This window comes from Diospyros lotus, chromosome 12 (assembly GCF_014633365.1).
Source record: "Diospyros lotus cultivar Yz01 chromosome 12, ASM1463336v1, whole genome shotgun sequence".
NCBI lineage: Eukaryota > Viridiplantae > Streptophyta > Magnoliopsida > Ericales > Ebenaceae > Diospyros > Diospyros lotus.
The window spans coordinates 237,316-259,954 of NC_068349.1; the positions used below are offsets into that span (position 1 = coordinate 237,316).

Sequence of the window (22,639 nt, forward strand, 5' to 3'; positions counted from 1 at the left end):
ATTAATCCAAACAAAATAAACGGGCCGGTCGGTCAGGGGAACTTGGTTTAAAAATATATATATATGGAAATTAATATTGGCTCCTTAATTCCCTGTTCCAGGCCGGCCGGCCGGCCAACCAAACGCAGCAAATTAAGTATATAATTAGTCATCTAGTCCTATTAATTAATTAATTAATTAATTAGATGCCATGCAAGGATCAGGAATAATTATTTTTAAAATCCATTGATGTGTGTGTAGAACAAAACCATGCACCCGATGATCAAATAAATTTAAAAGAGATATATAGATCCAAATTAATTAAGAGAAATCTTGACCAGCAAAACTCAAAAAGGAAAAAAGATTTAGGATGAAAGAATTTGCTTAATTAATGAATATACACTAATCCAATTACCATGAAGTATATAGTTGAAGATAAAACTAAACGGATAATAGAAAATTTTCACACGGATGGCATATATAGGAGACCCTACCTCCTGGCCTTATGCCGAGGGGTTCTAATTAAAGAGAGTTTCAGCAAGCAAGCAAGCAAGCTCTTGTCTTGTGAAAATGAGATTTGAAAAAAGTCAAGCAAAGGATAAAGATTATCTATAAAACTTTAAATTTTAATCAATCTCACAATTAGTTCAATAATGTTTATCAATAATCTCCATCTCCTCTATATATAAACCCAGCTCATTTTACAAAAAATAAGTTATCATAATCATTTTTTTTTTTTTTTTACAAAATTTGAATGATTTGAAGAGAATTTTTCAACAATTAAATTATAGTACTACTGTTGCATCTAATCTAGTCTAGATAATAACAATTGACGTGGTATCTAATTTTTTTTTTAAATATGTTATCATTCATTGGTCGTGTTCTTGATCTTCCCAGCCATGTTATCAATCGTACAAGCTTAATTCCTAGAAACGTCACAAGATTATTTTTATTTATGTATGGGCTCCAAATTGAATATATTATTCTTCTAATTATTATTTTAACTTTTCTAAGGGTTGCTGGCTGCCGTGCCCCATCACGCATCGTCGGGCGGGCGGTCACTGGAGTGGAGAAGATAAAAATATGATAATGATATACATTTTGCTCCCAGTCTCTGATTAACGAGCCAATTAAATTAGTGAGTGGTCGCACGAGTAAGCATGCAATTGGTGATCGATTCTGCAGACTTTCCTCTGGCTTATCACTTGACCTTGCTTTCTTACTGTATCTAACTTATACAAAATTTAGAAGAAAAAAAAAAAAAAAACTGATCATGTAATGGATTTGTATTTAAACTTTCAGATCTATCTAAGATTTTGATCCATCTCATTCTATTGTTTGTTTGTTTGTTTGTTTGTGGGAGGAAATGCTCCACCCACCCACCCACGAAAGGTACAATCATCAAAGTATGCAGCGCCCCGTCGGGTCTCTGTCTCAATTACCATGACCCAGACCCAACGCAACGCAACGGAGCATCTCTCCCATTCACAAAGACCGTACACAGAGAGAGGAAGAGAGAGGGAGAGGTTCTTCCTTCCTGGAAGCATCCCAAAGCCTATTAAAGTTGCCCATCCCCGAAGGAAGAAGCCCAAAGCCAATTAAAGTTGCCCATCCCATCCCCGTCAAAAGTCCACCTCTTATTCCTTTTCCTTTTTCCTCGTTTTTTCAGCTTCTCTTTTTTCTCGTTACAGCTGCAATAGCTTCAGCTTGATGAAGAAGATTATTATGTATTTGTATACCATGGCATAAGCCCCCGCGTCTAGCAGACCCACCTTCCTATCCGCTCTGATTCTCTGCGGATTACTCTACCATTTCTTTTTTCGCCTTTCCCCCCTTCTCTTTTACCAAAAGGTCCAGAGAGAGAGAGAGAGAGAGCAGTCTCCCCCACCCAACCACACCACACCACAAATAGTAAAGTGGTCTCCCACCTGACATAGAGAGCGAGCGGAGAGCCAGCATCCATCCTCGCATCGACAAATCTTAAAAGCCCGCAGCTTTCTCTTCCATTTATTCGCCTCTCGCTTCATCGATCTCTTTCCTATCCTGCACGAACACCGTCTGTAAATGGAGATGCGTTTACTTTCCCTGCTCTTGCTTTCTCTCCTCGTTTCTTTCTGCAGTAAGTTTGATCTTGCTTCTTGCTTCTCTTGCGCCTTGCCTATAGCTATCTGTATATTCAAAATTAATTTATATCTATCTGTATTTGAATAACCCACATTCTTTCTGTCTATTTGTTTTCGGTATGATTGATTAGGTGCCGACATCTCAGAGAAGGTGGGCGTTTGCTACGGCCAGCTGGGGAACAATCTCCCGTCTCCTCCCAAATCCGCAGAACTCATCAAAACCCTAAAAGCGAAACGCGTCAAAATCTACGATGCCAACCCAGAAATCCTCCAAGCCCTTAGTGGCACCGACCTCCAGGTCTCCATCATGGTCCCCAACGAGCTCCTTGCCAACATCTCCGCCGACCAGAAACTCGCCGACCACTGGGTCCGCACCAACGTCGTCCCCTTCTACCCCCAAGTCAAGATCAGATACCTCCTCGTCGGGAACGAAATCCTCAGCTCCTCCGATAACACCACCAAGTTCAGCCTCGTCCCGGCCATGCGCCGGATCAGACGCTCCGTCAAGGGCCACGAGCTCCGCAAGATCAAAGTCGGTACTCCCCTGGCTATGGACGTTCTGGAATCGTCTTTCCCACCTTCCAACGGGACGTTCCGGTCCGATGTCTCCGGCTCGATCGTCAGGCCGTTGTTGCAGTTCTTGAACCGGACCAAATCGTTCTTCTTCCTGGATGTGTATACGTATTTCCCGTGGACGTCGGACCCGGTCAATATTAAACTCGACTACGCTCTGTTGGCGGCGAAGAACATAACCTACACCGACCCGGGCACGGGCTTAACCTACACCAACTTGCTCGACCAAATGCTGGACGCCATCGTCTTCGCCATGAAAAGGCTCGGGTTTCCGGATATTCGGTTGTTCATAGCGGAAACCGGCTGGCCGAACGGTGGAGATTTCGACCAGATTGGTGTCAATATTTACAATGCCGCCACTTACAACCGCAACGTCATCAAGAAACTGACGGCCAAGCCGCCTGTCGGCACGCCGGCTCGCCCGGGAACGCTTTTCCCGGCCTTCATATTCGCCCTGTACAATGAGAACCAGAAACCCGGCCCGGGCACGGAGAGGCACTTCGGGTTGCTGTACCCGAATGGATCGCATATCTACGGGATTGACTTGTCGGGGAAGACGCCGGAGTCGGAGTACAAGCCGTTGCCGGCTCCGACGAACAACGAGCCTTACAAGGGGAAGATATGGTGCGTGGTGGCAGAGGGGGCGAATCGGACCGATCTGGCTTCGGCGTTATCGTACGCTTGCGGGCAGGGGAATCGGACATGTGACCCGATTCAACCCGGAAAAAAGTGCTATAAACCGAATTCGTTGATCCGGCATGCGAGCTACGCATTTAGTTCGTATTGGGCCCAGTTTCGAAAGGCTGGTGGCACTTGTTACTTCAGTGGGCTCGCCGTTCAGACCATCAAGGACCCAAGTAAATCCGTTTTCCATAATAATTTAATTAATTTTTGGGATAACATCTCATCTCTCCATTGACTGATTCTTAATGGCTTGCTTCTCTCTGCTTGTGATTTTTTTTTTATAGGTTACGGCCAGTGCAAGTTCCCAAGCGTTACTCTTTGAACTACCAGTGATTTAATTTGTTGGTGACAAACAACCCCCCCCCCCCCCCCCTCACTTTAATAATAATTATTATTATTATTATTGTTTATTTGCGGGATCACTCACTTTTTTGTTTTGTTTAGTTTAATTTAATTTAATGTGTTTGCGTTGAGCCCACTTTTTTGTTTTGGTTCTACTACAACATGTAACGGCTATAAGATTCTTTGTTCAGTATTGCGGCGCACCCCATTAATGGAAGAACGGCCACATTTGAAATTCCTTTCGGTCCGTTTGATGTTTTCTTTACACCAAGTTATGTCAACATCTCCCTCCGGATGGATGATATATATAAGAATTATGTTAGATATATATTTATTTTGTACATTTTAAACTACATAAAGGGATATTATGACCAAAATATTCTGCGTCTTTATGCGTCTCATAAGAATTTTTTTTGTCATAATATCTCCTTATATCGTTCAAGATGTATAAAATGAATGTATTAATAACATTTTCTGTCAGTCATTATTGCTGCTTTGACAGATGGAGGGAGGGACTGCCACGGTGGTGGGTGAGAGAAGAGCAACCATCGCCGTCGGCCGGCAAAATTTATGATGGTGTCAACAGATGGCGTCTTCCTGCGCCGTGCTCATCACCAGCTTGGTTACAAGAATTAAACACAAATTAGTGGTCCATCAACTCTTCTCGATCGTGTATTTAAATTTATTATTATTATTATTCATTTCATTGCCATTGTTGCCATATTTTGTAAGAGTACCACCTAACATAACATAATGAAAAAGGACAACTCAATAGAGGATAACTCATCTGGACATTTCACAACTTTTGGGGGTGGGACTTATGGGAGGGGAGGCCCCCCTAGGCAGCATCCCCCATTTCCTCCACTATAATGTAAAAAAAAAAAATGAAAAATGAATATGATATAAAATAAAAAAAAATAGTAAAATAATATTTTTTAAAAATGTAAAATACAGTAAAGCGAGGAAAGTATGTAAATAAATAAATAAATATATTTTTAATACCAAGTAATTCGTATTATTGCAAACACTTGATATATAGTCGTAGGCTAGGCAGAGAGAGATTCAGTTGAGAGGAGGAGGCGGAGGAGGACCACCGCGGCAACGAAAGATTCACTTGAGAGGGCCACCGCGGCAACGAGTAATAGCCGAGCAACCACGAGTGTAATCGTTGGCTGGCTGGCGGCCCATCGTCGGATGGTGATGGTGGTAAGCCTGAGGGTTGGGCCTGGGGTTGGGCGGGAAATGACGTATATACTGCGGCCCACCGGCGGTCATCCCAGCCATACCTGCCATCGCAACCAAACACAACACCAACCACTTCATCACGACCATCATCATCATCTTCATCTCTTCTCAATAATCTCCAAATCACACTCACTCTCTCTCTCTCTTTTATTTCTCCTCATCATATATGGCCTTGGGTTACTCATTTATAGGGATGGACCCAACAAAATTAACACCCTATTTTTGAAAGGATTGAATTTGAATAGCGAAATTCGCGTGATACTATATTTAGCGAGTGTGTAATCTAATCTAATAAAAGTATTATTAACTCCAAAACTGACAAATTTAGACAATGACAACTTGGCTCGACTTTGTAAGAGGGGTCTTTTGACCCAGTCTAGATTAAGACTAAATAAGGTTATTTTTTTCAAAAAATTCAAAGTAGATATAACTTGCTGATTTAAGTTCAAAAAATCAGAAATTCCAAAGTCAAAAAACAAAATTTTAGATTGAAAACCGGACCAACATTCAAATTGATAAAAATTTTAGATTGAAAACCGAACCATATAATTAAGGGCAAGATCAGAGTGGTTCAATGCAGTCCGATTCTATTAAATTTGTGTATTTATACATATACAACAATACAATCAAAATATACATACTACTACTACTATATTTATATTTACAGCAGTCTGTACTGCTCTATTTAATTTAATGCAAAAAATATAACAATGCATATTGTTGTATTGATGAGCAATGATATATACAGTAATTTATTTGGTCTTTGGATCTTAAATCGGGATCGAAACAGACTAAATGGAAGACCGATTTTTAAAAATTTTCAAATCAAAGAGTAGACCAAACTTATATTCGAACTTAGATCAAATTGGGTTTTTTTTTTTTATCTGATGACAAGATTTGAACGCCCCTACCCACCCAGTAGAAGCTAGGCTAAGATATATAAGATGAATGCAACGGAGGGATGTTCTTGCTTGACTTTCCCCAAACGCGTGGCAGTTATGCTTAGTTTGGTTTTGTAATATCCCCCCCCCCCCCCCCCCAAAAAAATAATAGGAATAATAATTTAACCATAATAATAGTAAACGAAATTAAATTAATTAAACTAAATTAATTTGTTTAAAACATGTGGCTGTGGGCGTATGCTTGGAGGCTACGCCTTGCACAGTAGCCTTTTCTGTCAAAATGAAGCAGAGAGTGAGCGGAGGGTGAGAGATAGAGATCGAGATTGAGGGAGATAGAGAGGATGAGATGGAGAGATCGGGTGAGGGAGAGAGCTCAGCCGCGAGAGAGATAGAACGAGGGAGAGAAGGAGGTGGCTGCCATGAGGGCTGGCCGAGAGCTCGGCTGCCAGCCGAGAGCTCGACCATGGCAACCGAGCAAGCAACCAGTAGCGACAGCGATGCAGGGCGGAGCAGCAGCGTCGATAGGCGTTCGGCGAGCCAGTGGGCGGCCGCGACAAAGCGGCCAGGGGCTTGGCCGATCGGCCATCGGCGACGTGAAGAAGCAGCGGCGGCGACGGCCCAAAGCGTTGGTGGTGCGATGATCAGCGGCGGCGGTGGCCGCTGGTTCGGGCGAGGAAGAAGGTGCAGGGGAGGCAGCGCGGGGAAGAAGAAGAAGAAGAAGAAGAGAAAGGAAGAAGAAGAAGCAAGGCGCAAGGGAGGAGCTGCGGGAAGAAGAAGAAGATGAAGAGAAGAGAGAAGAGAAAAGAAAAGAAAGGAAAGAAAAGAAAATAAAATAAAGAATTTTGGGATTATTTCGGCACGGGAAGTGATCAGGTACGTGGGTAAAAATTAGTCAAAGCATGTCATGTTTAAATTATAAATTTTATGCGATTGAAATTAATTAATTTGGGTCCCGATTGTGTTATTTATTAGGAAATGATTTAATTTGCATCGGGAGCTCGAGTGAGGTCAGAATCAGCTGGTTTCAGGCAAGCTCTTAACCCTCTCTTCCTAATCTTTACTTCCCGTGAAAGACCCCGTGATTTCCTGTACTTTATCATCTCGCTTACTTTAATTCGGCACCTAACTTTATTTGTTAAATTATTATTCATTTGTTTTAATTTAAATCCGAGACTTCTATAGTTTTGTTTGTTGTGAGCTTATGGGAGTTTGTACCGCCCCCACTCCTTTCTGGAATGATGCTGAACCAGTTTGGGGAACTAGGTTCCTAGTCGTGCGAGTTTTATTTACGGTTTTTCCCGGATTTACTTATGATTTGGTTAGAGCTATTGAGTAGTGGGGCAGGGGTCAACCGTTTGGTGACGTTGGGGTAGACTATTGTACGGCCCTGAAGTGGACCGTCGGGTGGACTCTCCTAGTCACTGACCGTTGGCCGGTGCCGGGCACTGCTGACTAGCTCTGCCAGTATGTGATTTACTGCATGATTAAATACCTTGTATTACTGTTCATGACTTGATATGCACATGGGTATGGGATTCATGTTGGGATATTCATTTATTGAGTATGCTTGGACACGGACATTCTAGCTTGGTTAGGTTGCATCCAGCGCGGCATATGCATGGCGTGTGGTTTACTATGTGGGCGGAGCATGGCCTGATGCCTGGATGTATGGGCGCCTTGTATCACGTTGATGCTCACTACGCTATTGCATTTCTATGTGCATTGCATGGATACTGGTAGTATTTAGTTCTCGGACGGGAGTACCGTTCCGAGGGAGCCTATGGCTCGATTATCGGGAGTACCGACGGATACGGGTGACGGGAGTACCGACTCAGGATTGCGCGCGCAGGTTTGTGGAGATATTTGTTGCCTTTCAGGGCAGCGGCAGGTTGGTATGGGACTTGGGTGCCAAGTGTCTTATGTGGGCCCCAAGGACCGGTATGTGCTTTTATTTTGTTATGCTATTGAGCTGTTGTGTTGTAGCGTCTCATGGCTTGTGTGTACCTGGGGGTTTATTCTGGGGTGAGATTTCTGGTTTTGTGTAGTCTTCAGTCTTTTCTTCCTTATGCTTGCTGAGTCTCTCGACTCACCTTGCTTTCCATCATTCCAGGTAGTGGTGGCGTGGGCCATAGCAAGGAAGTCAGCTTTAACGGCAGAGTCGGTGTGGTGTACAGGCAGTCTCGTCAATCCCTATCCACTCTGATGTCTAAGTAGAATTTACTCTATTATTTCGTACTGTGCCAGGTCTTTTCTCGAGTCTTGTGTATGTCGGCACAGGAGTTTTGTTTATTTATTTATCTTGTGACCGCTGTGTTTGCGGGGTACTTGTAGTGCATGCATGTGTTTTGCTTCGCTTCCGCTATTCTCATTTTTGTGTATGCATGTCGGGGTGGTCTGTGTCTCGTGTTTCATTATTTTTCTCCTCCCGTAGGCGCTCCCGTTCGGGTAGTCCGGGCGGCTGGGATATCCGGGCGGGGGTGCGTACAGGTTTTTTGTGTTTTTTTTTTTTAATTTTTAAGCTAAGTAGTGTTTAAGCTGTTAATAATATTTAAGTTGGATAAGTTGATAACATATTTGGTAAAATATATTTTTAAGTATACATGAAATATTTATTTTTAATAAAATTAATTATAAATTATTGTTATATAAATATATATATGTTAAAATTATTGTTATATATATATGTATATATACAGAGACAATGACGCGGAGATGGACAAATGACGAACAGTGGGGGCGACAAAGGAAACAAGGGCGATGGGGTGGGAAGATGGTGGACAATGGCCAAAAAAGTTAGGGGTGATGACGAATAGTGGGGGCGACAGAGGAGACAAGGGCGATGGAGTAGGAAGATGGTGGACGATGGTCGAAAAAGTTGGGGCGATGGCAAATAGTGGGGGCAATGGTAAGTTGGTAACGACTGGAAAAGCTTTCAGAAGCGACTGCTATGGCTAGAAAAATTGATGGCGACGATAACAAGCCAGAGGTAAAAGATTAAAGAATAAGGACAATGATTGAAAACATTTCAAAAGATTAAGGGTAAAATGGCTATTTATTTGATCAATCTAGCTTATTTAGTAGTAAGTTTTTTCAAAAATTGACAAGTGATAACTTTTATAAAAAACTGATGCATGGGCATTTAAGCTAACGTTGTTTGTTAAAGTCAAACACTTAACTTAGATAAGTTGGATAGCTTAAAGCTAGTACACCAACTTATAAGCTGTAGCCCTTGGGGTCATTGCTTTCAGATCTTGTCTTCCTTACAAGCCAAACAAAAACTACTTACGATTAGTCAGAAGTCATTATACAAGATTGAGACTGTTTAATTTATATTATTATTATATCTAAGCATCAAACGGTAAAAACAATAATTTGAAGCACTGTATGTACATGGGATGGGACATGCATTAATTATTTAACAATGAATATTCAATCATGTTAATTAATAATAATAAAGACTCAAAGAACAACTTCAAATTAAATTAAATTTATTCATGAATCTTGAGGAGGACGGACATAAGAGTTGGTAAAATGTACAGGCAACAACTCCTTAATTATAATAAGACCGCGCCATAATTGAAGAGATGGATCGATCGATCAGCCGCCACAGAGGTTTCAACGATATTGGAATGGATATATAGAATAGATAGATCCCATTAATTTGATGAAACTAATAATCATCAAAACTCATATATAGTTAGCTGCTAATTAAGCTGTTATAGCAAACAACTCAGAACTTTCCTTCCCCGACAAGTCCTTGCCAAACACGGCCTCGGAAACTTCTCCCATATCCAAGGTCAAGTCTTTTCATTGCCCTTCAAGTTAATTTACGCTGCTTCTTCTTCTTCGTCGTCGTCTTCTTCTTCTTCTTCATTCTCTTTCATCTCTCTTCTGAAACATGGTGCTTTTCCTCTTCAACTTCATTTTCTCGGCCGTCATCACGCTATCCAACTTACTTTCATGGCTGATCTTCACGACCACGGCGCACCTTCTGGTGCTGCTGATCCAAGGCCTGAAAGTCACCGGCGAGGCCTTGAAAGGCGGCTTGGAGCAGGTCGCGGACTTCATCAAGGCCTGCGTTGAGTATTTGTTGGAGCTGGCATTGGAGGCGGCCGGCAGCGTGGTTGCTGCCCTGTTTGATCTTGTTAAGGAAGGCGTTTCAGGGTCGGCTGCTGCCGCCGGCGCAGCCATCGGAGGATTGATCGAACTGACGAGGAACTCCATTGAAGGGCTGTTGGAAGGCATCCCAGGGGTTTTAGAAGGCCTGTGGGAGATTATTTGGACCATGATTACAGATTTGTGGAACAATTTTATGGAAGCCATTGGACATGTAGGTGAGAATGCTTAATCTGTATTGTACCCTGCTCTCCACAATGTATACTTGTTTCTAATTTTCTCTAACAAAAAAATAAAAATTTATTAGTTAGTAATTAGTAATTATAATTTAATTTTTATTATATTTTATAAAACATAGTGACATTTGTTTTCGTGAAAGTAATTGCGGCTATCTGGTAGCTCCATTTGACATGTTCTTTATGGTATATGTTCTGAAAAATATTTCTCTTTCATTTTTGTTGTTGGATTCATGATGTTTTGGGCTTAAGCCTATTTTATCATTATAAGACTCGAGATATACCTTAATTTCTATTTTAATACCCTAAATATTAGATCCTTGTAGTCTCTTCTTATTGATATTTTTTTTCTTATCTTGTGTTGTTGTTCGAGATATATCCTAACATGATTGTTATATGTGATTAAAGTCTCTACATATGTTTTAGAAAATTTAAGAACTAATTTAATAGAAAAAAAAATTCAAGAAGTGTATGAACTAAATATCTAAAAATTAAAAGATGCACGATTAATTTATTGAATAATAATATTGTTAATAACAAAATGGGATATTATAGCTAATTTTTGAAAAATTTAAAGATTACCTTTAAAATTTTAGGAGATACCTGAATTAAATAGTCTGAATTTAAGAGATATATAATGAATTTATCTTTTTATATAAAATCCCCTTCCTTTATTAAACTATATAGTTAATATTTTATATTAAATTATATTTTAACTGACTTCTCCAATAAAGAGTAATAAGGAGGGCTCGCAACTTACCATTATTCTAACTCATGTCGACTCTTCAACATGTTTAAAAGCATATATTGCCAAATTATTATATCATTTTCAAGTATAGTGATAGATTTGAATGTTGAATGATCTATTTAAGAATCAAACCCCACCTTTGAGCATTGCTATGACTATCTTGAAATCAAGAAAAATCTAAATAAATGGTGATTGATCTCAAAATCTTCACCATTCATAGAATGGTTTTAGAGAGAGAAAATAGAAAAAATTAAAAAAAAAACAAAAATGTTATTTGGACACTCTATGTAACATTCGAATATCAATATGTTTTATTTTTTATCTCTTTAATATAAATATATAACACATTAATTAATAAATATTATAAAAAATGTCATAAATAATATTTTTCAAAAAAAAATATCAAATAGTGGCAAATAGTCGTGGAGGTTGAAACTTGGAAATGAAGCAAATTATAAGTTCAAAAATCCTATTTATACCACCCTGAATTTTTATTTTATTTTATTTTTAAAACCCTAAATTTTTAATGGTTTCAAATGTGGATATGAATTTTGTTCAAAAAAATATTTATGCCATTGAGTTTTTAAACTTTTTTTCTCGTGTAACCTTAAAACTTTTTGTAGATTTAAATATGTCTTTGAATTTTACAAAATCACTTATTTAAACACTTGGCTAATAAGTAAATTAGGAACACATCTTAGATGTTTAAATGAGTAATTTTACATAATTCGGGGGTACATTTAAAACTACAAAAAGTTTAAAATTTTATTTAAAAAAATATAAAAAAGTTTACATACATAAATATGTTTTTGACCAAAGTTTAGAGTACATTTGAAATTACGAAAAATTTAGAATTTTACAATGAGAATATTTTAGGTGTTTAAATGAGTGATTTGATAAAGTTTAGGGATACATTTAAAATTATAAAAAAATTAAGTTCTACAAAAAAGAAATATAAAAGTTTGAAGCATAAATATGCTTTTGGTCAAAACTTAAAAATACATTTGAAAGCTAGACGTTTAGGAGTATAAATGTGTTTTTTTTTTTTCCAAATTACAAACTGGCACCACATCTACGTTCACATTGGTTGGTATGTTAAATTAGTCAACGGCCCAATATATAATCTTGGCCCAATATTGAATTTGTGTTGGGTCAAGCTAGCCCATCTACCATTCCTTAGCCCAATACATGCTCTGGCGGAGAGGAGACGTCGGAGAGGGTACCGGACATAATGAAAATGCAAATTCCTGGCTGCGGTAACTAAAAGATCAGGATGTGGCGTTGCGGAAGGCGGCTGAAGCCGGGCAAACTCAAGCTGGGTAGTAGATTATTATTAACCCTAATGTCATTAGTGTCTTAGGGGGGTGTTTCGTTTAGCGGTTTGAACGCTTATATTTAGTTTCTTCAACTCAAATGTTATATAACTTATTTAGTTATACATTTGTTAAAAATTAAAAAATTATTGAACTTAAAGCCCTATTTTAACAACGTTTTAAACCTCTCATCCCAAAACTTTTTTTAAGCTTTTTTCAAAATGCTATTAGTTGCTTATTTCATTGATCAAGTTTATTACTATTTTGTCACAATTTTTTTATTATTTTTAACTTCTCTACATTTCTCCCTTTTTCCTCTTTTCTTTTTTTGCTCGTTGCCTCCCTCCTATCTCTTTTCTATGATCGCCTTCATTGTCAACTCTCATTCATTATCGTAGCTTTTATCCTGGTCGTTGCCTTCAACCCAGTGCCGTTGCCTCCATTGCCATCTCCAACTTCCATTGATGTTGCCCCATCTTCGTCGTCTCCATCTCCTTCTCATTCTCCGTCACTTCTATCGCTGCCTCCAATTCCTTCGGTCATCGCTCTTTTAATAATTGTATATGATTTATGTAAAATTTTAATAAGTTGAGCATCAATTTATTTTTTTATTAAAAATTAATATTTTTATAAATTTTATTTATATTATTCAGTAACTTGTTTATTTTAGTTTTCTTGTTAAATTTTGATAATTTATCAATTTTTTCAAACCAAACACATAACTATATAAATGACAGCTTAGAACATATTTATCCAAATATATTATCAGCTTAAACATTAGTTAAATTTAAAACTTTACATAGTTTATAAGTAGAAAAACTTAAAAGTTATCTTAAAAATGATAACCCAAACAGTCTTTTAGCCTTCGAACTGCGCTAAGGGGGAGCTAGAAAAATATAATAAAATTTTTCTCGTACTCTCTGTCCTTCATTATCTGTTTTAAGATTATTAATCAACTATAATAAAATAATTATATTATTAGTTAAGTAATAATTATATTTATAATATTATAATTATTATTCAGAAATATAATTATAATACTAATATGAATATACCAAATTTTTCAACAGGGGCTTCTTCTAAGAGGAGGAGGGGCTTCTACTTTTTCGTCGGTGTACAAAGAGAAAGGTCAAGAAGAGCTCCTCTTGGATCATGGCGAAGACACGCATGGCATGCGGTTGCCACAGAAATAGGTCCACAGTCCACGAAAAGCTTTGAGTTTTCTACTCTTTTGACTTTTTTTGTGTTGCCGCCCGTTTGTTGATTCTTCTGGGCTTTCTTCTTCTTTTCTTTCTATATATATATATGCAACATTAATAGAGCAGAGCCATACTCTTCTCTTCTGTACTGAATATGGCCGGGAAGAAGCTCATGCACGCGGTTCAGTACGATCGCTATGGTCACGGACCTGCTGGTTTGAAGGTAATCTCACTTACTTATTGCTGGTTGGCTAAATCTATGAGATTTTTTGTTTTAATTTGTGGAATTACGTACTGGATTATTCAAGGACTTCCAAAGATGAGCTGCTGGGCAAGCTTCCAACAGTACCCAATAAATTATTGGGAAAATGATATTTGTACATAAGCATTTTTTTTTTACAAGTAATATATCGCGATATTTTGATATTAAAATATTATGATATTTGTTTATTCCCTTCTCTCTCTCTCTCCCCTTCCCACACCGCCGCAACCGACCACTCGTCGCCGTTCTTCGCCTCAACTGCCTCGCCTGTTCTCGCCGCCTCGCCTTCTCTCACCACTGCAACATTTGCAGCCTCGCCATGTCGCCTCATCGCGTCGCCTCTATCACCTTGCCACTGCCGTCTCCTCTCACCTTCCACTGGAGTTGATGGTGTGAGAGGGAGAGCGAGAGAGAGACCGAGGGAGAGAGAGATGGTATTGTAGGGGCAAAATAAGTATTTTATTTGTAGGCACCCCCGCCCGGATATCCCAATCGCCCGGTCAATCCGAACGAGAGCGCCTACATAAGAGAGAAGAGAAACAAACACAAGACAAAAATACCCTGGCATGCATACATACGAAAAATACAACAGCGGAAACAAAATAATATACATGCACGCCCACAAGTACCCCGCTGGAACAGCGGTCATAGCGGTCATGGAGTATATAAAAATATATACAAACCCTGTGCCAATAAGTAGGAAAAACGAGGGACAACCTAGCACAGTCAAAAATAAGAGTCAGGACTCCTAACAAAACATCAGAGAAAACGGGGGCAGCTAACTGTACACCCTACCGACACGGCTGGCTGCTAGGTGGCACGGTCCTCGCCCTCGACTTTAGCCTTACCCTTACCTGGAATGATGGAAAGCAAGGTGAGTCGCAAGACTCAGCAAGTTTATATAATAAGGAAGGCTGTAAACGAAATAGAAGAGAAGATCACCCCAAATATAAACCCATATGTACACACAAGTCATGTGATGCAACAACGCAACAGTGCCGCATAATAAAACATATACCGGTCCTTGGGGCCCACATAGAACACCTGGCACCCAAGTCCCATACCAACCTGCCGCTGCCCTGAAAGGCAACATAAATCACCACAAACCTGTGCGCACTGTCCCGGGTCGGTACTCCCGTCACCCGTATCCCTGCCGGTACTCCCGACAGCCGAGCCAAAGGCTCCCTCGGAACGGTACTCCCGTTCGAGAACTAATAACTACCAGTAACCATGCAATGCATATAAAATGTAAGGCGTAATGAGCACCAACGTGATACAAGGCGCCCATACATCCAGGCATCAAGCCATGCTCCGCCCACGTAGTAAATCACACGCGATGTATATGCCCGTGCTGGATGCAACCTGACCAATCTAAAATGTCCGTGATCAAGCATAACCAAATCATGATGATCCCATCATGCAGCCCGAACCCATATGCATACCAAACCATGCAACAAAAATGAAATAATCAAGCATGCTATAATCACATAACGGTAGAGTAGGTTAGCAGTGCCTGACACCGGTCAGCGGTTAGTGATTAGGAGAGACCATCTGACGGCCTAAAATAGACCATATAACAGTTTCACCGTCACCGAACGGCTAACCCTTGCCCCCACTGCCCAACCGCTCTAGCCAATAAATAACCAAAAATCCATAATAATACCCGACAGCTAAGAACCTAGCCCCGGGTGAGTACGACATCATTCCCATAGGATTGGGGGTGATACAAACCCCCGTAGGCAACCAACGATTAATACCCTCGAAACCAGGTTAATAAATTAAATTATTAAACACACCGTTTAAATTCCATAATTTATTAACAGCCAAATCTAACGAAGGGAGACCAAATAAATTGACATCGAAAGAATCGACAATGAGGGTATATAGAACTTGCCTTTCCGGAGATAACCTTAGGCTCAATTTGACCAAACACGGTCAAAGTTATACAAACTGCAATATTCCAATTATAGACAAAATTAATAAAATTGGGCCCAAATGAAATTTCAACTGCAGAAAATATTAATTACTAGTTTAATTATATACCTGAATAATTAAATCAGAGATTAAACGGAGTTTAATCCGATTTTTGAAGCCCCAAAATTCTCAGATTTATGTCGCACGCACTGCTATTTTTTTCTGAAATTTTTGCTGCTGAATTCCACTCAAAACACGCCCGAAATCGGGCTAAATCTCGCGCAAAAAGGGGGCAAGGGGGCGGCGCCACGTGGCAGCGCTGGAGCGGCTGCTGGGGAGGCCACCGCCTCCTTCGAAACGACGTCGTTTTGACGTCTAGAGGCTGAATTAAATCAGCCAAAATTTCCCCCTCGCGCGCAGCCCCCGCGACTCGAAGCCGCGTCCACTGCCTGGCCGCCTCGCGCACGAACCGCCTGCGCCCACGCTCGCATCTAACCTATATATGACTTAGGTTATATTTAATGTGATTTTTTCCCCTTTCCGCGATTCACGCCAGCACCCCACAACTTCCATTAATCACACAATCACCCCCTATAATAATTACAGAAATGCCTGAACTTTCTAAAAATCACACAAATTAATTTATTTTAATTTTTTTCTCTTTCCAGAAATTCCCAAATAACAAAATTAATTATCTTAATTTCTTATTTCCATAAAATCATATAATTAAATTTTTATTTAATCTCAACAACTTATTTTAATAATTCTTTTAAATCCAATTACCCCAAAATTAATTTAATTACCATATACGGGCGTTACATTATTACCCTGTAAATGATTTTGTAATCCACTTTTTGTATAAATAGTATGACTCAAATTATTGGGAACGATTTCATTTCCCGCGGGATTATTAATATGAGCAATTCTACACTGCCCGACAAAACTTAACAAGGGCCTTACCGAAGCTAATTGTTTTGACAAAATTACCCCTCACCCCCTCAACAATATTACAAATTTGCCATTGAAGGCTATGTTGTTGGTTCTTCCTCATTCTCTCTCTCTCCACCGCAACGTGCGTCCCTTCCACCTCCGGCGTGCATCTCCTCTTGTGTTGATGCTCCTCACCAGAAGCAGCCTCTCTCTCCCTCTCTCTTGCCCGTGTGACTGCTTCTCTGGCTGCCCCTAACTTGTCCCGTCTGCCGGGCCACCTTGCCAATGGCCACTCCACTGGCCGAGATGGTTCCGCTCGCAACCAGGCCTGTTGGCAGATTATTAGATCCGTTTGATTGGCTGATGGCATCAAACCCATTTTCTTTCTTTTTACCAGTTTTGTTGTCCACTCTTTCGTCATATTCTGTACACAAATTTATACATACTTTATTGGAGATCTCACACCCATTAAGAATAGATCTTCTCGCAATGAAATTTAATTTCTTAAATTCTTTGTAACCTGATATATATATATATATATATATAGCCTTCAAATCATTTTTTCTTTTCTCGTAACTGGAGAGATAAGAATGTGCACATATATGCTTGGAAAACTTTTCTGGAATTTTATCGTTATATGTAAGCCCAAAAAATATTAGTGAAACCTATACAATAACCAAATCTGGTTGAAGTCTGCAATAACCAAATCTGGTTAAAGCCTCATTTAGGTGGCCGGTGGTGGTGGGTTGTGGCTGTCGACGAGGAGGAAGAAGGTCTCTCTTGATTTTCTTGCAATGGAGGTTTCGATTTCAGACTCTGGGTTGTGTGCAAAAGTTTGGCACTGTTCTTCGATACTTTGCAGTCGCCCAATTACAAAATATCGCAATATTGTAAAAGCCAAAATTTCGCGATATTTTGGCTTCGATAAGACAATCGATAAATTTTGTCGGGCAGTGTAGAATTGCTTGGGAAAATTTGCAAAAATAGAACTTTTGCCTGGAGAGTAATGAAAAATAGGATATTTTAATTTTTTTTTTTTGTAAAATTAGAACTTTTGGAATAAACAAGGACAAAAATACCCTTATTCCTTTCTTCCTTATCAATTCATTGTTCTTTTGGTCCATTTTTAATCCTCATTCCTTCACACCACCACCATTCATCACCACATATGATGGAAGGCATCATTGGAGTCAGCTTTTCCTAGAGACACCAAAAAGATACGAGACCTAATCAGTTTTCACCACTGTTGGATCTTTGGTCCAAAACGTAAACTTTTATGCAGGTGAGGATGTTCGTTATTGTTAATATCTTTGTTCCATATATAACACATAAAGTGGAATGTCCTATAAAAATGAAGAACAAGTTGCAGAAAATTAATGCTACTTTGTATATTTCATCCACTTTGTAACAGAAATCATTTCATGTTTCTGTGCAATTTTTGTTATTATTGATATATATATACATTTAATCAATTGATATTTACTACAATCGATATCTATAACAGATATCTTTGAACCGATATCTTTAAACTGAAATTTTTTAAATGATATTTTTGAACCAATATTTTTGCACCGATATCCATCAACAACTGATATATTTGAACCAATATCTTTGCACCGATATCTTTTAATAGATATCTTTACACCGATATCTATCAACAATTGATATCTTTAAACCGATATCTTTGAATGGATACCTTTGCACCAATATCTTTGAATTGATATCTATCAACAATCGATATCTTTGAACTGATATTTAAAATTGATATATTTGGACAACCATTATACTTGTTTGTTGGAGAACTTGCAGAAGGTGAAGAAATAAACAAAAAAAATAGAATAGAATAGCAACTTAGGTGGAGAAAGCAAGACACACAATCACTGTGTGTGGCGGACTATAGAAATCTTTTTAGAAAATTAATTAGCGAGAAACAAGAAGCGCCATTCTTCTTTTCAATGGCACATAAACATAAAATGATTTCTGTTACAAAGTGGATGAAACATACAAAGTAGTATTAATTTTCTATAACTTGTTCTTCACTTTTATGGGACACTCAACTTTAAGTGTTATGTATAGACCAAATATATTAACAACAATAAGCATCCCCACTTGCGTAAAAGTTCACATTTTGGATCAAAGATCCAACAATGATAGAAGTTATTTGGGTTTCGTAGCTTTTCATGTCTCTAGGAGAAGCTGACTCCGATGACATATTCTATTGTATGCGGTGATGAATGATGGTGGTGTGAAGGAACAATGAATTGATTAGAAATGGAAGAATTAAAAATGGAAGAGAACAATGAATTGACGAGGATGAAAGGGACAAGGGTATTTTTGTCCTTGTTTATTTCAAAAGTCCTAATTTTGCAAAAATATTTAAAGTGTCCTAGTTTTCATTACTCTCTCGACAAATGTCTTATTTTTGCAAATTTCCCAGTTATAAGAATTAGCCAGAAGATCCTGGTCTACCATGGGAACTGTTTGCCTGTTGTGTATAGGGGCATGTATATGCCGTGGTAGTTGCTTTATAATGCTTCTTGATGTTAGAAACAAGGATTCAATATGATCAGCGGATTTTCTACTTCATCAATCATTTCTAAATTGCACTTCAATACATCTTGCAGCACGTGGAAGTTCCTGTTCTCGTTCCAAGCAAGGATGAAGTCTTGTTAAAACTGGAAGCCACAAGCATAAATCCATTTGATTTGAGAATTAAGAATGGCATACTGCGCCCCTTTTTTCCTCGCAAATTTCCTCATATACCAAGTAAGTTCATGGGCATATTGCCCAAAAGTCTTCACCTGAATTATTGTGGCCTACTTCTCTCTATGAGCTCGTATGTTTTCGTACCTCTCTTTCTGTGCCGAGCAGTTTGAACCATGTATTGCTTCGTCCTTAAGCTGGTTATCTGCTGTTTGGTTGTATTTGAGGCAATTTTCCCCCTTTCCTGCTGAATAAATCTGGTTCCTTTTCATTATTAGATTTTTCTTTCTTTCTTCTTTTCCTTAATGGAGCCTCACTGTGGGCACTAACCCTTTGCTAATACAAACTATCTAATTGTATATATCGAGGTGAATGCGGTTTCATCACCGTATTTTTGCTGCAACCAGGGGTAAAGCGAAGAGCCCGTGCAATATCTCAGAAAAAAGTGCACTTGCGTCTCAAAGATTTTGTATCTGTCTCACAATTTGTATATGGAGACATTTGGATGTCCTTGATTGTCAATTGTTATGATTTCTCCATGAGCTGACATTACAAGACATGGCTTCCCTAAGTAGGGTAGGGAGGAGTGCAGTATTTTCAGGGATGCAACATTGGAACCAATTCTTCTTGCACATATTGTCTTGTCTTTCAAATGTTCACTGCATGCTTCTCCACTTGTTTTCAGTGGTATTGATGAAATTCCCGGGGATTCGTCGATTCTCTTGCTCATACAACAATCTATCAAGCCTTACGTCCCATTTTGTGAGTCTAGCTCTTCTTGTAAATAACTCGTGTTATTTGATTGGACAGTTTTGTGCTAACCGTCGGTTACCTAACGCAATCTTCTTTCTTTATCTGACCTTGAGACTGGTTGTATATAGCACTCCACAGGCGGAGTTTTTTCACTTGCTTTTATGCAACTGAAATTTTCCTTGCCTGATTTTGCCACAGTTTGTTGACTAGCATGAGTCTTAAACCTGTGGGAATTACTCTTTCGCTTAATTAACCGACACCTTAAATCTCACGCTAATGCATTGTTATTCTTGCCTTGCTTTAATACAGAGTTGTTATTTTATGCTTTTCAGACTTGAAACTTAATGGCATTCTACTCTTTGATTTTGCTTATTAAAATGAAGTTGATATTTACTTTTGGGGCTGATTTTTTTTTATTTTTTCTTATGCTTGGAGCAGCTACTGATGTAGCAGGAGAAGTGGTGGAAGTTGGATCTGGAGTCAAGAACTTTAAAGTTGGCGACAAAGTTGCAGCCATGCTTAGCCATGCCGTAAGTGTCATTTCTTCCCTCGCTTTTATGTTCATTTTTATAATTTGTATCGCTGTGTTTCCTTGCCATTGCTTAGCCAATGAGCAAATTTGTAGCTAAAAACTTCAGTGATCTACTGATGTTTAATGAGAAGATGATAGGATCCATAAAAATACGACTGTGTCCCATAATGGTATGCAGGGGAAGTCGAGAACTAAGCCCGACAAGGATGCAAAAACAGAACAATCAAAAGAGCCACTTGAACTTGATGGAAAGCAATTGCTGAAATATCACGCTGCATGATTGTAATAGGAAATAAATGTTATATACATTTGCATAACAATTTTAGGGGTGCTGAATATCACCCCGAATCGATCAATTTCCCTCATCTTGTTTTCATTTTCTGTTCTTGTTTGGCTGTATGTGGGGTGAATTGTAGGCTGGAGGCGGACTAGCTGAGTTTGCTGTGGCTAAGGTGGCTCTAACAGTTCCGAGGCCACCTGAGGTATCAGCAGCAGAAGGTGCGGGGCTACCTATTGCAGGTGTTACTGCTCACCAGGCCCTTACCCAATCGGCAGGGGTCAAGCTGGATGGAAGTGGCCCGAGAAAGAACATTCTGATCACAGCTGCCTCTGGCGGCGTTGGCCACTATGCAGTTCAGCTTGCAAAGTTTGGGAACACGCACGTAACAGCCACTTGTGGGGCTCGCAACCTGGACTTCGTGAAGAGTTTGGGGGCCGATGAGGTCGTGGACTATAAAACACCTGATGGGGCAGCTCTCAAGAGCCCCTCTGGCCAGAAATTTGATGCAGTGATCCACTGTGCCACAGGCATTCCTTGGTCTACATTCGAGCCCAATCTGAGTGAACATGGGAAGGTGATAGATCTGACGCCTGGACCGAGTGCCATGATGACTTTTGTCTTGAACAAGCTCACATTCAGTAAGAAGCAGTTGGTTCCACTACTTGTAATCCCCAAAAGTGAGAGCCTCAGGTCTGTGGTTGAGTTGGTGAAGGAAGGGAAGCTTAAGACAGTGATAGATTCAACACATCCTCTGAGTAAGGCTGAAGATGCTTGGGCTAAGAGCTTCAGCGGTCATGCTACTGGGAAAATTATCATAGAGCAGCGTTAAAAGCATAGTTAGTTTATGCAGGGGATCCATGATTTGTTCGTGCATTAAGCTATTTGATAATCTGTTGGATGCTGATGTCTAATAATGATAATACAAAGGCCTTTTGAGTTATTTTTGTTCCCATTTTGGAAATGGCAATATCGGGTTGAAGATGTTATTTGGGCACTTAAATTTGATACGATACTTTGCATTAATATCACATATTCATATTGATATAACATAAAATATACGATATCAATGTAGAGTGTTATTACTAGTGTCAAAATTATAAGTATTTAAATAATATTTTTTGTGTCAGAAATGCTGTATTATTTTGAGAACTAGAAGTGTATATTGTTCGATTTGGGAATGTTTTTTAAATCAAATCGATGGAAATTTGGCTACTTCTCAAATTATAGTCAAACTACCACATGTTTCCATCCACTTAAATCGTAACTTATTGAATTGGACAGTTTAAAAAATGTAAACAATATTGTCATTAAAATTCAACTGTATGCCCAACCAAATTAAAACAATCTCATGAATTACCAAAAATCACAAAGCCCATAAAATTTCAAATTCAAGGACAACCATATGCCATCGCATCCAAATTGCTAAAACCATTAAAAATTAATTGTTGTAAAGGTTTTTTGAGCTTCAATTAAAGGGTACGTGCAATCGATTTTATATGTCGATTTATTGAACTGCAAAACTAAAATCAGCCATCACAATTGATTTTCTAACAACCCAAACCACCAAAATAAAAAAATCACGATTTAGATCGAATTAAGTTTGAATCATTGGCTTTTTTTTATCTACTTTATTAATATAACATAAAATATAAGACACTAACATAAAATGCTAAATGCATAAATACATACCAAATCTTTCACATTTTTTTATTATGGCACTTTTAACTTTACTTGATTTTATTTACACACCTAAATTAAAAATTTTCACACCATATTAACCGTGGCCAGTACGGCTCACAACGGGT

The 22,639-nt window shown here is 38.9% G+C and overlaps 2 protein-coding genes across 2 annotated transcripts; both read left to right on the top strand.

The window, feature by feature from the left end:
- Positions 1–1,348: 1,348 nt before the first annotated feature.
- LOC127787289 (probable glucan endo-1,3-beta-glucosidase A6) lies at positions 1,349–3,939 on the top strand. Its single transcript, XM_052315256.1, has 3 exons — positions 1,349–2,098; positions 2,234–3,532; positions 3,644–3,939. Exons 1-3 carry the CDS (start codon positions 2,044–2,046, stop codon positions 3,679–3,681), a joined length of 1,392 nt encoding a protein of 463 aa, XP_052171216.1. The 5' UTR covers positions 1,349–2,043; the 3' UTR covers positions 3,682–3,939.
- Positions 3,940–10,044: 6,105 nt separating this feature from the next.
- On the top strand, positions 10,045–21,787 carry LOC127787160 (chloroplast envelope quinone oxidoreductase homolog). The gene is made up of 5 exons (XM_052315065.1): positions 10,045–10,182; positions 13,332–13,683; positions 19,191–19,332; positions 20,461–20,552; positions 20,971–21,787. The coding sequence occupies exons 2-5, from the start codon at positions 13,615–13,617 to the stop codon at positions 21,661–21,663; spliced, it is 996 nt and encodes a 331-aa protein (XP_052171025.1). The 5' UTR covers positions 10,045–10,182; positions 13,332–13,614; the 3' UTR covers positions 21,664–21,787.
- The last annotated feature ends 852 nt before the right edge of the window (positions 21,788–22,639 follow it).

Bases quoted from the DNA above. Each gene is read 5' to 3' on its own strand.
- LOC127787289 (XM_052315256.1), top strand. From the start codon at position 2,044: ATGGAGATGCGTTTACTTTCCCTGCTCTTGCTTTCTCTCCTCGTTTCT. The intron at 2,099-2,233 runs GTAAGTTTGATC...ATGATTGATTAG, and splicing joins TCTCCTCGTTTCTTTCTGCA to GTGCCGACATCTCAGAGAAG. The intron at 3,533-3,643 runs GTAAATCCGTTT...TTTTTTTTATAG, and splicing joins TCAGACCATCAAGGACCCAA to GTTACGGCCAGTGCAAGTTC.
- LOC127787160 (XM_052315065.1), top strand. From the start codon at position 13,615: ATGGCCGGGAAGAAGCTCATGCACGCGGTTCAGTACGATCGCTATGGT. The intron at 13,684-19,190 runs GTAATCTCACTT...TACATCTTGCAG, and splicing joins ACGGACCTGCTGGTTTGAAG to CACGTGGAAGTTCCTGTTCT. The intron at 19,333-20,460 runs GTAAGTTCATGG...TGCTTGGAGCAG, and splicing joins CAAATTTCCTCATATACCAA to CTACTGATGTAGCAGGAGAA.